This window comes from Saccoglossus kowalevskii, chromosome 3 (assembly GCF_978046115.1).
Source record: "Saccoglossus kowalevskii chromosome 3, keSacKowa6.1, whole genome shotgun sequence".
Lineage (NCBI taxonomy): Eukaryota > Metazoa > Hemichordata > Enteropneusta > Harrimaniidae > Saccoglossus > Saccoglossus kowalevskii.
The window spans coordinates 9,926,410-9,942,842 of record NC_140643.1 but is presented as its reverse complement, the minus strand read 5'-3'; the positions used below and the strand labels follow the sequence as shown (position 1 = coordinate 9,942,842).

The following is a 16,433-nucleotide window of genomic DNA, read 5'->3' as shown; positions in this document are numbered from 1 at the left end:
GGATCAAGGATGGCCAATTGACAGCCATCTGACTTTTTGGCCTTACTACTATATTACCAAGATTTATGTACCATTTTCATTTGTATTTGGCATATACATCATACATGTCACTTTGTTTCATAATCAGATCAAAAATGGCCGTATAACGAGTGTTTTTATTTGTGGCCATATTACTATATCTCTGTCACCCATGTATCATTTTCATTGATATTTAGCATGTCATAAATGGATACATGTACATGTCAATTCAATTTGCAATTTGATCAAAATTTGTTTAAAATGTGATAATTGGACATGCTTTCACTTGTGATCTATGTTTTTCTTTGCTATGTCTTAAACCGGAGGGGTCGTCACGCAACACATGTTTGAATTTGGTGCAAATAAACAATCTGTTGTATACACCACTTGCGACTCAAGTTTCAAGGACACGCTCCGAACAACCTCTCCACTTTAATATGACGAGCACAAATGACTTGTTGTAAATACCAAAATAGTTTTATTTGTTCTTATGTATTATTGCTTCCAACAGCGAACAATGCTGCCTCATCATCCCATTACCAAATGCTGCAACTGTAAATTTGAGCCGACTGTTGCAGTGAAGCTAAGACGATGTTCAAAATGTTACAGAGTGGCATATTGTAATCAGTAAGTACTATACATCATTTCCGTGTTCACTTACTAGTACTTGCATTAAAAGGGAATCCCCGAATACAATCATGTTAGCTTTTAGTCTCTAAATAAACATACAAGGTAATATTATTTAAAAAAAACAATGTATATGATGTCTGCTACTTTGTGGGTGCACCATAATGATACAGTAGAAACGATCTAGGTGGTAATAATGGCACACTGTCTTGTTGCAAAATATGATCAGGTAAATAAAAATAATGACCTCTCTGAGTGCCTTCTAGTTTATGAATTATTGACCAGCTCATGTAAGGTATCAAGGTATTTTGTCACCATGTTTGCCATCATACACACTATCATGAAATCTTTTTAACTACATATACCATAAAATGCATGTCACAGTATACTAAAACACCTGTCAGATAATAGGGATACACTTTGAAATGCTTCTTGTTTTCAGGGAGTGTCAAAAACGTCATTGGCAGAACCATAAAACATTGTGTAAACCCATGCCAGACCCAGTAGGGTTGCCTTTTATTGTGAGTCTACCAGAGTCTAAAGCCACTTTCTCTAGACTGTGTTCAATGGTGGAAGGATTTGCAAAGTAAGTTACCACTTTTTTGTGATGCTACGGAGAAGGGAATATCTTCTTTTCATTGTGAAAATCTAAACTCATTTGGAAAACTAGAAATCTACAAAGAGCTTTCCTTACGTTGGTATAACATTTTTTTCTCAACTCTAATCTTTTTTACCACTTTTGTATATTTAAAGTCTAGCAACATTTCTCAAAAAGAAAATTTCTCTTTTTGTTGCTTAATGAAATGAAAAGCCAATAGCAAGTTGCACCACAGCTTCCTGAAAATTAAATTAATCTACTCAGTAATATTTTATAAGAACTATTTCTCTTGTAGATATTCTGTTGATGTGTTCCAACCACCTGTGAAGGACAGGTCAGATAGTTCTTCTGATGGCAGTCGGCCAACATCAGACTGTGAATCCGTCAATAGCGAAACTAGTAAAGACAATATGCAAAAAAGCATTGTACCTGTAGTTGCTGACATTGGAGACAACAAGCAAACTGGATCAGAAATAATAACAATGACAGATGTTGATAATAGAGAAGTTACTGAGACTGATGATCCAGTAAAGAGTGGTGACTGTATTTATTCTGATGATGCCTTAGAGAAAGACCAGCAAAGCGATACCCAACCAGCTGATCTAGGTGACAGTGCTGGTGATACTATAGGTGTTGAACAGCACAGTAATTTATGCAAGACTCCATGTGACAGTCATGGAGATGACAAGACACCATGTGACAGTCATGGAGATGACAAGACACCATGTGACAGTCATGGAGATGACAAGACACCATGTGACAGTCATGGAGATGACAAGACGCCATGTGACAGTCATGTGGATGACAAGACGCCATGTGACAGTCATGGAGATGACAAGACACCATGTGACAGTCATGGAGATGACAAGACGCCATGTGACAGTCATGTGGATGACAAGACGCCATATCACAGTCATGTGGATGACAAGACACCATGTGACAGTCATGGAGATGACAAGACACCATGTGACAGTCATGGAGATGACAAGACACCATGTGACAGTCATGAAGATGACAAGACACCATGTGACAGTCATGTGGATGACAAGACGCCATGCAATAGTGGCAAGGATGAGGTTGATGGAGCTGTTGCAGCTCCAGGTTCAAGTAAAGACAGTGAAACAGATTTGAATTTATCACATTTAAATTTGTCAACCACTGAGGAGACAAGCAAAGTTGATATGCAAGATGGCAAGAATGAAGCAAAGACAACAGGCATGGATGTGACTGATAGTAGCAAAGCTATGGCAAAAGCTATTGTTTCAGGCCAACGTCAAGGAGCAGATCGTAGCTCACCACTGTTTATTCTCAAACCTGTCAACCAGTTTGGACAGAGTCTACCGGGTGAACTTGACAAGAGGCTTCAAGACAAAGGTAAAATATTTGTGGCATATATGCACAAGGGTTCTGTGTCCACAGTTGAGTCAATTTTACAGGGGTTCTGTGTCCACAGTTGAGTCAATTTCACAGGGGTTCTGTGTTCACAGTCGAGTCAATTATACAGGGGTTCTGTGTCCACAGTCGAGTCAATTATACAGGGGTTCTGTGTTCACAGTTGAGTCAATTTCACAGGGGTTCTGTGTTCACAGTTGAGTCAATTTCACAGGGGTTCTGTGTTCACAGTTGAGTCAATTATACAGGGGTTCTGTGTCCACAGTCGAGTCAATTATACAGGGGTTCTGTGTTCACAGTTGAGTCAATTTCACAGGGGTTCTGTGTCCACAGTTGAGTCAATTTCACAGGGGTTCTGTGTTCACAGTTGAGTCAATTTCACAGGGGTTCTGTGTTCACAGTTGAGTCAATTTCACAGGGGTTCTGTGTTCACAGTTGAGTCAATTATACAGGGGTTCTGTGTCCACAGTCGAGTCAATTATACAGGGGTTCTGTGTTCACAGTTGAGTCAATTTCACAGGGGTTCTGTGTCCACAGTTGAGTCAATTTCACAGGGGTTCTGTGTTCACAGTCGAGTCAATTATACAGGGGTTTTGTGTCCACAGTCGAGTCAATTATACAGGGGTTCTGTGTTCACAGTTGAGTCAATTTCACAGGGGTTCTGTGTCCACAGTTGAGTCAATTTCACAGGGGTTCTGTGTTCACAGTTGAGTCAATTATACAGGGGTTCTGTGTCCACAGTTGAGTCAATTTCACAGGGGTTCTGTGTTCACAGTTGAGTCAATTTCACAGGGGTTCTGTGTTCACAGTCGAGTCAATTATACAGGGGTTCTGTGTCCACAGTCGAGTCAATTATACAGGGGTTCTGTGTTCACAGTTGAGTCAATTTTACAGGGGTTCTGTGTCCACAGTTGAGTCAATTTCACAGGGGTTCTGTGTTCACAGTCGAGTCAATTATACAGGGGTTCTGTGTCCACAGTCGAGTCAATTATACAGGGGTTCTGTGTTCACAGTTGAGTCAATTTCACAGGGGTTCTGTGTTCACAGTTGAGTCAATTTCACAGGGGTTCTGTGTTCACAGTTGAGTCAATTATACAGGGGTTCTGTGTCCACAGTCGAGTCAATTATACAGGGGTTCTGTGTTCACAGTTGAGTCAATTTCACAGGGGTTCTGTGTTCACAGTTGAGTCAATTTCACAGGGGTTCTGTGTTCACAGTTGAGTCAATTATACAGGGGTTCTGTGTCCACAGTCGAGTCAATTATACAGGGGTTCTGTGTTCACAGTTGAGTCAATTTCACAGGGGTTCTGTGTCCACAGTTGAGTCAATTTCACAGGGGTTCTGTGTTCACAGTTGAGTCAATTTCACAGGGGTTCTGTGTTCACAGTTGAGTCAATTTCACAGGGGTTCTGTGTTCACAGTTGAGTCAATTATACAGGGGTTCTGTGTCCACAGTCGAGTCAATTATACAGGGGTTCTGTGTTCACAGTTGAGTCAATTTCACAGGGGTTCTGTGTCCACAGTTGAGTCAATTTCACAGGGGTTCTGTGTTCACAGTCGAGTCAATTATACAGGGGTTCTGTGTCCACAGTCGAGTCAATTATACAGGGGTTCTGTGTCCACAGTCGAGTCAATTATACAGGGGTTCTGTATTCACAGTTGAGTCAATTTCACAGGGGTTCTGTGTTCACAGTTGAGTCAATTTCACAGGGGTTCTGTGTTCACAGTCGAGTCAATTATACAGGGGTTCTGTGTCCACAGTCGAGTCAATTATACAGGGGTTCTGTGTTCACAGTTGAGTCAATTTCACAGGGGTTCTGTGTCCACAGTTGAGTCAATTTCACAGGGGTTCTGTGTTCACAGTTGAGTCAATTTCACAGGGGTTCTGTGTTCACAGTTGAGTCAATTATACAGGGGTTCTGTGTCCACAGTCGAGTCAATTATACAGGGGTTCTGTGTTCACAGTCGAGTCAATTATACAGGGGTTCTGTGTTCACAGTTGAGTCAATTTTACAGGGGTTCTGTGTCCACAGTTGAGTCAATTTCACAGGGGTTCTGTGTTCACAGTCGAGTCAATTATACAGGGGTTCTGTGTCCACAGTCGAGTCAATTATACAGGGGTTCTGTGTTCACAGTTGAGTCAATTTCACAGGGGTTCTGTGTTCACAGTTGAGTCAATTTCACAGGGGTTCTGTGTTCACAGTTGAGTCAATTATACAGGGGTTCTGTGTCCACAGTCGAGTCAATTATACAGGGGTTCTGTGTTCACAGTTGAGTCAATTTCACAGGGGTTCTGTGTTCACAGTTGAGTCAATTTCACAGGGGTTCTGTGTTCACAGTTGAGTCAATTATACAGGGGTTCTGTGTCCACAGTCGAGTCAATTATACAGGGGTTCTGTGTTCACAGTTGAGTCAATTTCACAGGGGTTCTGTGTCCACAGTTGAGTCAATTTCACAGGGGTTCTGTGTTCACAGTTGAGTCAATTTCACAGGGGTTCTGTGTTCACAGTTGAGTCAATTTCACAGGGGTTCTGTGTTCACAGTTGAGTCAATTATACAGGGGTTCTGTGTCCACAGTCGAGTCAATTATACAGGGGTTCTGTGTTCACAGTTGAGTCAATTTCACAGGGGTTCTGTGTCCACAGTTGAGTCAATTTCACAGGGGTTCTGTGTTCACAGTCGAGTCAATTATACAGGGGTTCTGTGTCCACAGTCGAGTCAATTATACAGGGGTTCTGTGTCCACAGTCGAGTCAATTATACAGGGGTTCTGTATTCACAGTTGAGTCAATTTCACAGGGGTTCTGTGTTCACAGTTGAGTCAATTTCACAGGGGTTCTGTGTTCACAGTCGAGTCAATTATACAGGGGTTCTGTGTCCACAGTCGAGTCAATTATACAGGGGTTCTGTGTTCACAGTTGAGTCAATTTCACAGGGGTTCTGTGTCCACAGTTGAGTCAATTTCACAGGGGTTCTGTGTTCACAGTTGAGTCAATTTCACAGGGGTTCTGTGTTCACAGTTGAGTCAATTATACAGGGGTTCTGTGTCCACAGTCGAGTCAATTATACAGGGGTTCTGTGTTCACAGTTGAGTCAATTTCACAGGGGTTCTGTGTCCACAGTTGAGTCAATTTCACAGGGGTTCTGTGTTCACAGTTGAGTCAATTTCACAGGGGTTCTGTGTTCACAGTCGAGTCAATTATACAGGGGTTCTCTGTCCTCAGTCGAGTCAATTATACAGGGGTTCTGTGTTCACAGTTGAGTCAATTTCACAGGGGTTCTGTGTCCACAGTGGAGTCAATTTCACAGGGGTTCTGTGTTCACAGTTGAGTCAATTTCACAGGGGTTCTGTGTTCACAGTCGAGTCAATTTCACAGGGGTTCTGTGTTCACAGTTGAGTCAATTTCACAGGGGTTCTGTGTCCACAGTGGAGTCACAGTGACTTTCACTGGGGTTCTGTGTTCACAGTTGAGTCAATTTCACAGGGGTTCTGTGTCCACAGTCGAGTCAATTATACAGGGGTTCTGTGTCCACAGTTGAGTCAATTTCACAGGGGTTCTGTGGCCACAGTTGAGTCAATTTCACAGGGGTTCTGTGTCCACAGTGGAGTCACAGTGACTTTCACTGGGGTTCTGTGTTCACAGTTGAGTCAATTTCACAGCGGTTCTGTGTTTACAGTGGAGTCAATTTCACAGTGGTTTTTGGGTCACAGTGGAGCCACAGTGACTTTCACTGGGGGTCTGTGTTCACAGTTGAGTCAATTACATTGTACAATTATGGTGCTTGTTGGACACATTACTAATACATATTAAATTCATATTGTTATTGCAGGTGATGTACCCCTGGATTTAACCTCTTATTATAACCTATCTATGGATTGGAAAAACAATGATAAACTTCCTACCTATGTACTGGTACAGACCAAACCTATGGTATGGCATGATGTCATCTATTTTACGTTATTGTTAGGTGTGCTACATACAATACCTAATTATCCAAACGAATATCACCCTAACACGTCTGCTTTCATGCTATGCTGTCTACTTCATCGGAACCAAGTTGATAACATCTCACATACTTTTTATATTTGATTTGATCTGAATCTATTTTGATGAAAATGTGTTGTTTTTTGCAGCAACATGAAGCTGATGAAAGTGTGAATAAAACAAGACTGAATGAGACGAATGAATCCACATTACATCAGTGTTTGAGACTCTTTACAGAATCTGAGATGCTTGCACCAGAAGAGGCGTGGTAAGCTCTGATTTAAACCCTGCTTTTGACATTATTGCTGCTATTCATATTACTGATTGTCTGTCGATGTTAACTTGACATTTTTGGCTTTTTCTTCAAATATTAAATCTGTTTGGCTTTGATACTAACTTGCATGATTTCTGAGATTTCTTTATTTTATGAAAATATCTTCAGTTTTCTAATTGTAGTGAATAGTTTTGTATTTTGGATGAAAAATGCTATTTCTTCTTGAAAAAGTGAGGTCGGTTGCTTTGATATTTTATTTTATACATGTATGTAGGTTCACGTGTATTTTTTTGCTTTGTTTATGTGTGGAAATAATGTTTAGTTAGTATTACCACTAGTTCATAGAAATATACAAGAATTGTCATATTGCTTTCTAAGCTACCTAATATAAACTCCAAGAATAAATTTATTCAGCCATAGTATTGGTTTGGAATTTTGATTTTGATCCAGAATGGCCTCTGTTGTGTCTTCTGTGAATAGCAAATTACAAATGTCATACCCAAGATATTTTTTGTAAATCTCCCACATGTTGTTCACAGGTACTGTCCTAAATGTAAAGAACACAGAGAAGCAACAAAAGAGATGTCAGTTTGGAGATTCCCAGCAACATTAATCATTCAGCTAAAGAGATTCTCTTTTAAGAACATGTTATGGAGAGACAAGATTGATAAAATGGTTGATTATCCAGTCAGGTTAGTTCACATACAGGGTGTCAATCTCTCACTACTACTCACTATGCTTGTGTTGTGCCGTGCCTTATTTATGAGTCTAAATACATTTTCAGCAGGAAAGGATATGCCACTAATTGTATGTTGTGTTTCTTGCAGAGGACTTGATATGTCACATTACTGTAGTGGACCTCTTGGTGATGTCATGCCATTATACGATCTTTTTGGTGTGGTCAACCATATGGGTGGAATTCTAGGGGGACATTATACTGCTTATGCTAGACTCCCTAGCCATGAACACTGGGATGCAAATGAAGTTGGTAAGTCAACCATATGGGTGGAATTCTAGGGGGACATTATACTGCTTATGCTAGACTCCCTAGCCATGAACACTGGGATGCAAATGAAGTTGGTAAGTCAACCATATGGGTGGAATTCTAGGGGGACATTATACTGCTTATGCTAGACTCCCTAGCCATGAACACTGGGATGCAAATGAAGTTGGTAAGTCAACCATATGGGTGGAATTCTAGGGGGACATTATACTGCTTATGCTAGACTCCCTAGCCATGAACACTGGGATGCAAATGAAGTTGGTAAGTCAACCATATGGGTGGAATTCTAGGGGGACATTATACTGCTTATGCTAGACTCCCCAGCCATGAACACTGGGATGCAAATGAAGTTGGTAAGTCAACCATATGGGTGGAATTCTAGGGGGACATTATACTGCTTATGCTAAACTCCCCAGCCATGAACACTGGGATGCAAATGAAGTTGGTAAGTCAACCATATGGGTGGAATTCTAGGGGGACATTATACTGCTTATACTAAACTTCCTAGCCATGAACATTGGGATGCAAATGAAGTTGGTAAGTCAACCATATGGGTGGAATTCTAGGGGGACATTATACTGCTTATGCTAGACTCCCTAGCCATGAACACTGGGATGCAAATGAAGTTGGTAAGTCAACCATATGGGTGGAATTCTAGGGGGACATTATACTGCTTATGCTAGACTCCCTAGCCATGAACATTGGGATGCAAATGAAGTTGGTAAGTCAACCATATGGGTGGAATTCTAGGGGGACATTATACTGCTTATGCTAGACTCCCTAGCCATGAACATTGGGATGCAAATGAAGTTGGTAAGTCAACCATATGGGTGGAATTCTAGGGGGACATTATACTGCTTATGCTAGACTCCCTAGCCATGAACACTGGGATGCAAATGAAGTTGGTAAGTCAACCATATGGGTGGAATTCTAGGGGGACATTATACTGCTTATGCTAGACTCCCTAGCCATGAACATTGGGATGCAAATGAAGTTGGTAAGTCAACCATATGGGTGGAATTCTAGGGGGACATTATACTGCTTATGCTAGACTCCCTAGCCATGAACATTGGGATGCAAATGAAGTTGGTAAGTCAACCATATGGGTGGAATTCTAGGGGGACATTATACTGCTTATGCTAGACTCCCTAGCCATGAACACTGGGATGCAAATGAAGTTGGTAAGTCAACCATATGGGTGGAATTCTAGGGGGACATTATACTGCTTATGCTAGACTCCCTAGCCATGAACATTGGGATGCAAATGAAGTTGGTAAGTCAACCATATGGGTGGAATTCTAGGGGGACATTATACTGCTTATGCTAGACTCCCTAGCCATGAACACTGGGATGCAAATGAAGTTGGTAAGTCAACCATATGGGTGGAATTCTAGGGGGACATTATACTGCTTATGCTAGACTCCCTAGCCATGATTCTAGTCATTATACTTTATATTATCACCTGCAGCCTTAAGAGTTGCTAGCTACAATTGCTTGCAGAATTGGGTTTAACATCCACTCAGGTTGTTTTGGGTATCTGACACAACACTTCTTTAGTGGAGCAAGTTTATCAACCACCTGCAAACAACACTGACCTATAGTGCAATGCATCATTCGTATCATTTTAAATCATTGTTAAAAGCTGAACAATCAAAGAATAATATTTAACAAAAGTATGAGGATTTTTGTGAATATAATTAAAATAACGTTGATTGCATCGATAACCTTTTTCTGATTAATCTATAGATTGGCGATTATTTGATGATAGTAGAGTGAGCACGGTGTCTGAAAAGAACGTTGTGACTCGGTCAGCATATCTTTTATTCTATCGAAGACGCCAGCCTCCGTCTGCAACATTGATGAAGTCGGTAGATGATGTGAAAGAGACGTCTGAAAAGAAAGAGACTGAACTTTGTGAAAGCATTGATAGTGACGATACAGAAGATCTTACGGAAATGGAACCATGTTTACAAATCGACGATAACAAACTAACATATGATACAGAAACGCCTGCTTGTCTTGGGTATACAGACATGGATGATGTTGATTAAATCATTCAGCAAGAGAGTTTACAGCTTTATTTAGAAACTATCAGCCTAATAATTAGACTTGTTCCAGTGCTAGAATTTCTTCCATGTGGGTCTGCAAAATTTGCCTAGATTTTGCTCATTAAGCATGTAAATTTCCTTTGCAACATCACCAATGAAGAAGTAACACTGTCTGGTTGAACATATAATTCATCCAATTTTTTTTAAAATTAGCATATTTATATTTCCACTGACTGTTGTTTTGACATAGCATTTAGAGCCTTTCCAGACTATTATGGAGAGAAGTTCTAACCATGGAACTCGTTTGACTACCAGGCTGAGGATCTATTCACTATTTCAACTATAAAATGTCATGTATTATAAGTATAACAATAAGTAAATTTAATAACAGTTCTTATGTCCTTATATGTAAGTGTATGTGGGGTACTCAGTTGTACCATATTTGAATACTATTTTTAATGTGTATTGTGTTTTATGTGTGTGCAGTGATCTCTGAACTATATTGCTGACTTGTAATCAGCCACATGATTTTGCAAATCTAAAGAATCCATGGAGATGTAAGTGTGTAGCCTATAACATAACATTAGCTAGAATACTATCCGTACAGCTTGGTATATACATTGCTAAATCTGACAGGAATTCTGTCCATAAAAACAGCAATACAAATAGTTTTTACTAATATACAATCTTCAGTATAGCTAACTTGTGTGACTTGATGAGGGAATTGTGTTTCTATGACTCAGAGAAACAAGACCTGAAAATCTTTTCCTTGATGACATCACACTGAATTCAATGAGATAATTTTATATATTGAATGTTGCATATTACTAAGCTTATCCTGACAGTATTGTAAAATGTAGCAAACTATAGTCTGCTTACAGGTACTGTATTGTTCTTATGCAGATTGACTATAGGTATTAAAGTTGCACCTGGTGTTTAGTATGTTAGTGTACAACACAACAAACCCATTTTCTTCATTTTTATAAATTTCGTTTGCAATTGAATCTAATCAGCCAATCAACGGCAAAAATTATGTCTTAAGAAAATGTTTCAATATTATTCTATTAACGACTCATTTTATTTTTAATTGTAACATTTATAAAAATTGAGACAGTGGGATTATTGTGTCAATATTATTGTATAGATAAGAAAAAAAATTAATGTAAATTTATTTCAACAATCAGAATCTTATTACTGATATCACAAACTAAGTTATTGCAGGTTTTTTTAACTTCATAAAATTGACACCCCTATATTATTAACATTTTATCAAATTCATGGTTCTTCGCATAATATAGTTGGTAAAATTATGTTGGTGTTCATTAAACCTTGTCAGGAATGTCATTTTTCTAATTGTCTTGGGGCATCGACAATTTGGCTGCAATCATCTACTACCCATTGGTATTCTAGTTTCAACCATTGACTACCCATTGGTATTCTAGTTTCAACCATTGACTACCCATTGGTATTCTAGTTTCAACCATCTACTACCCATTGGTATTCTAGTTTCAACCATTGACTACCCATTGGTATTCTAGTTTCAACCATTGACTACTCATTGGTATTCTAGTTTCAACCATTGACTACTCATTGGTATTCTAGTTTCAACTATTGACTACTCATTGGTATTCTAGTTTCAACCATTGACTACTCATTGGTATTCTAGTTTTAACCATTGACTACCCATTGGTATTCTAGTTTCAACCATTGACTACTCATTGGTATTCTAGTTTCAACCATTGACTACTCATTGGTATTCTAGTTTCAACCATTGACTACTCATTGGTATTCTAGTTTCAACCATCTACTACCCATTGGTATTCTAGTTTCAACCATTGACTACTCATTGGTATTCTAGTTTCAACCATTGACTACTCATTGGTATTCTAGTTTCAACCATTGACTACTCATTGGTATTCTAGTTTCAACTATTGACTACTCATTGGTATTCTAGTTTCAACCATTGACTACTCATTGGTATTCTAGTTTTAACCATTGACTACCCATTGGTATTCTAGTTTCAACCATTGACTACTCATTGGTATTCTAGTTTCAACCATTGACTACTCATTGGTATTCTAGTTTCAACCATTGACTACTCATTGGTATTCTAGTTTCAACCATCTACTACCCATTGGTATTCTAGTTTCAACCATTGACTACTCATTGGTATTCTAGTTTCAACCATCTACTACCCATTGGTATTCTAGTTTCAACCATTGACTACTCATTGGTATTCTAGTTTCAACCATTGACTACTCATTGGTATTCTAGTTTCAACCATTGACTACTCATTGGTATTCTAGTTTCAACCATTGACTACTCATTGGTATTCTAGTTTCAACCATCTACTACCCATTGGTATTCTAGTTTCAACCATCTACTACCCATTGGTATTCTAGTTTCAACCATTGACTACTCATTGGTATTCTAGTTTCAACCATTGACTACTCATTGGTATTCTAGTTTCAACCATTGACTACTCATTGGTATTCTAGTTTCAACCATTGACTACTCATTGGTATTCTAGTTTCAACCATTGACTACTCATTGGTATTCTAGTTTCAACCATTGACTACTCATTGGTATTCTAGTTTCAACCATCTACTACCCATTGGTATTCTAGTTTCAACCATCTACTACCCATTGGTATTCTAGTTTCAACCATTGACTACTCATTGGTATTCTAGTTTCAACCATTGACTACTCATTGGTATTCTAGTTTCAACCATCTACTACCCATTGGTATTCTAGTTTCAACCATCTACTACCCATTGGTATTCTAGTTTCAACCATTGACTACTCATTGGTATTCTAGTTTCAACCATTGACTACTCATTGGTATTCTAGTTTCAACTATTGACTACTCATTGGTATTCTAGTTTCAACCATTGACTACTCATTGGTATTCTAGTTTCAACCATTGACTACTCATTGGTATTCTAGTTTCAACCATTGACTACTCATTGGTATTCTAGTTTCAACCATTGACTACTCATTGGTATTCTAGTTTCAACTATTGACTACTCATTGGTATTCTAGTTTCAACCATTGACTACTCATTGGTATTCTAATTTCAACCATTGACTACTCTGTTTGTAATCTAGTTTCAACCATCTACTACCCATTGGTATTCTAGTTTCAACCATTGACTACTCATTGGTATTCTAGTTTCAACTATTGACTACTCATTGGTATTCTAGTTTCAACCATTGACTACTCATTGGTATTCTAGTTTCAACCATTGACTACTCTGTTTGTAATCTAGTTTCAACCATCTACTACCCATTGGTATTCTAGTTTCAACTATTGACTACTCATTGGTATTCTAGTTTCAACAATTGACTACTCATTGGTATTCTAGTTTCAACCATTGACTACTCTGTAATCTAGTTTCAACCATTGACTACTCTGTTTGTAATCTAGTTTCAACCATTGACTACTCATTAGTATTCTAGTTTCAACCATTGACTACTCATTGGTATTCTAGTTTTAACTATTGACTACTCATTAGTATTCTAGTTTCAACCATTGACTACTCATTAGGGTTCTAGTTTCAACTATTGACTACTCATTGGTATTCTAGTTTCAACCATTGACTACTCATTGGTATTCTAGTTTCAACCATTGACTACTCATTGGTATTCTAGTTTCAACTATTGACTACTCATTGGTATTCTAGTTTCAACTATTGACTACTCATTAGTATTCATGTTTCAACTATTGACTACTCATTAGTATTTGTGTTTCAACCGATGACTACTCATTGGTATTCTAGTTTCGACCATACTTAGTTATGCTGATATAATCCATATGTCAGTCTTTCCTCTGCACTCCCTCAATTCATCTAGTTTAATATTTATGCAGTGATAAACCTTTGCATAAATTACAAAAGACATATTGTTCAATTTGCTTTTCACCTCAGGAATCATTTCCTTGGTTTGGTTTTTCAGTTTAGGATAATATGTGTCATGAAAAACCCATATGTGTTATTTAAGCAGTTTTATTTTTTCTTGAGAATGGCATTAAAATTTGTGAACATCTTATTGTGGTGCGTCTTGTTGTAACTTGGTTATGAACTGAATAATTCACAGGATCTTAAATATGAATGTTTTTATTTTATTTCAAGCATTGCATCATGGGAAATCGCATTAAACAAAGTGCAGCTTATAATTTGCACCTACAAAAAAAAGTGACATTCAATGTCTGCAACTATCGCCAGACACAAAAACATTTAAAAAAGTAGCTTATAATATTCACGGTAGTATTGACATGTTAGTTAATGCATCAGTCACAGATTTCCATGAACGCCACTGATTTGACTACTGCACCATGGCACCACTAAAATCATCTACATACTGAGATGTTGCTGAGTCGTTTGTGTAAGATAATGGAATGGAATTAATTTAATGTCACAAGGGTGTAAACCCTGGGTGGATTCTAATATCTCAACATTTGCATGACACAATAGTGTTAAAACTGACCAATGACGTGCTACCTGGGTGGATTCCAATATCTCAACATTTGCATGACACAATAGTGTTAAAACTGACCAATGACTATTAAGCATGTATCTGAACGCCTAATTTGCATAGTGTTTGTCTAAATGACAATGTTTCATGGTAATGGGAATTTAAGGCAATTATGAAAAAATTGCACCAAAACAACCCAGTATTGAAATAAAACTAACTGGTTAAAGTAAGATTCCCAGATGCATGCTTTTCGGGGGCCCTTAAGCCCATTCAGCACTGTATTTTGTCTGCAATCGTTTACGGTTTTTTTGCTAAATCTTTTTTGCTTCTTTTTGCTATTGATCTTTTTGTTTTTTCTGTGCGTGTATTATGTCAAAGGTCAAAATAGTGTCTTTAAATGTTAGAGATATTAGGGAAAAGTATAAACGGAAAGAAATATTTCAATTTTTACGTAAACAAAAAGCACATATTGTTTTACTACAGGAAACTTATTCAAGTCAAGGTGTCGAAAAGGTTTGGAAATCTGATTGGGGAGGTGAGTTGTTTTTATGTCATGGTTCAAACCACAGGGCTGGCACCGCCGTTCTTATAAACAAATCTAGTGATCTGAATATTGGCAGAAATGTCAAAGATTTACAAGGTAGATACATCCTTTTAGAGTTGTCCAAGGGGGATTACACGTTCGTTATTGCAAATATTTATGCTCCAAATGCAACTACAGACCAGAAAAAGTTTTTTACTAAGCTTAGTCACGAAATTAAAGTTAACTTTCCTCACTCTAACTGCATTATTGCAGGAGATTTTAATGTCCCCCTCGACCCGATTATAGATAAATACGGTAGCGGAATCGATAATAAAGGGCCTGCTAGAAGAACAATTTACAGCTTGATGAATGATTTGAAATTACTTGATTTGTATACAAAATTTAACCCATCAAATTATCGGTTAACTTGGAGGCGTGGAAATTCTGGTTCACGATTGGATTACTTTTTGGTTCCCGAACGGTTACAAAACTCTGTCAAAAGTTGTAATATTATGCCAAGCATTCATACTGACCATAGCATGATCCTTATGACCTTTGAAATTCCTGATTGTGGAAGAGGTCCCGGATTTTGGAAGTTTAATAATAGCCTTTTAAACGATGAAATTTATGTCGCGCAAATTGATGCTTTGATCATTGAAGTACAGAGAGAGTGTAACTGTTTGTGTTACAATGCTCAACAAACATTCGAATATTTAATATTCAAAATCAGAGAGAAAACCATTATTTATAGTAAAAACAAGCAAAGGAATTTGCGTAACAAAGAGAACAACTTAAATAGAAAATTACAACAATTGGAAGAGCAAAAAAAAAAAAAAAATAGTGTTAAAACTGACCAATGACGTGCTACCTGGGTGGATTCCAATATCTCAACATTTGAATGACACAATAGTGTTAAAACTGACCAATGACGTGCTACCTGGGTGGATTCCAATATCTCAACATTTGCATGACACAATTTAGTTGAAACTGACCAATGCTACTAATTGTATTTCAGGCTTTGTTCCTATTGTTTACAAAATTTGCATATTAAAGTTATCCACAGACTGAACATGACAAAGACCGAAAGCTGTGACTGATATTAGATTCATGTACAAGGCTTGGAGTTATAAACCTCTCAGCATCATGGCTAATTTGCATATGAAATAGGGAAAAGTAATTCACTGAGTAATAATAAAAAAAAATATTGTCCAAAACTTGTTCAATAAAAGGTTAAAATGAAAATAAAGAAAACATGACCTACAGTCGGTCATTTAGCATTACATCACAAAACAAGCTCGGGTACATCACTACTTACAGTGTGTGATGTTCATACCAAGTTTGAATATAATCGACCCAGGTTTTCCTAAGACACGTCAAGTTGGTCAAAGAACATTGAAAATTAAATTGGCATGTATATCATTTTTGCGCCAACTTCAAACAAATTTGGCTTAGGTAATTCTGAGAAATGATAGATGAACAGAACCCAAAATACA

General features: G+C 37.9%; 1 protein-coding gene across 1 annotated transcript in view; it reads left to right on the top strand.

Moving 5' to 3' along the window:
• Positions 1–11,298, top strand: part of LOC102802750 (ubiquitin carboxyl-terminal hydrolase 19-like) — a 32,322-nt gene extending 21,024 nt beyond the window's left edge. The window contains exons 19-26 of the mRNA XM_085496658.1: positions 530–645; positions 1,088–1,231; positions 1,539–2,617; positions 6,466–6,566; positions 6,770–6,888; positions 7,434–7,586; positions 7,722–7,882; positions 9,644–11,298. Coding sequence (XP_085352784.1) covers positions 530–645; positions 1,088–1,231; positions 1,539–2,617; positions 6,466–6,566; positions 6,770–6,888; positions 7,434–7,586; positions 7,722–7,882; positions 9,644–9,948 — 2,178 coding nt within the window. The 3' untranslated portion in view covers positions 9,949–11,298. The remainder of the gene's footprint in view (positions 1–529; positions 646–1,087; positions 1,232–1,538; positions 2,618–6,465; positions 6,567–6,769; positions 6,889–7,433; positions 7,587–7,721; positions 7,883–9,643) is intronic.
• The last annotated feature ends 5,135 nt before the right edge of the window (positions 11,299–16,433 follow it).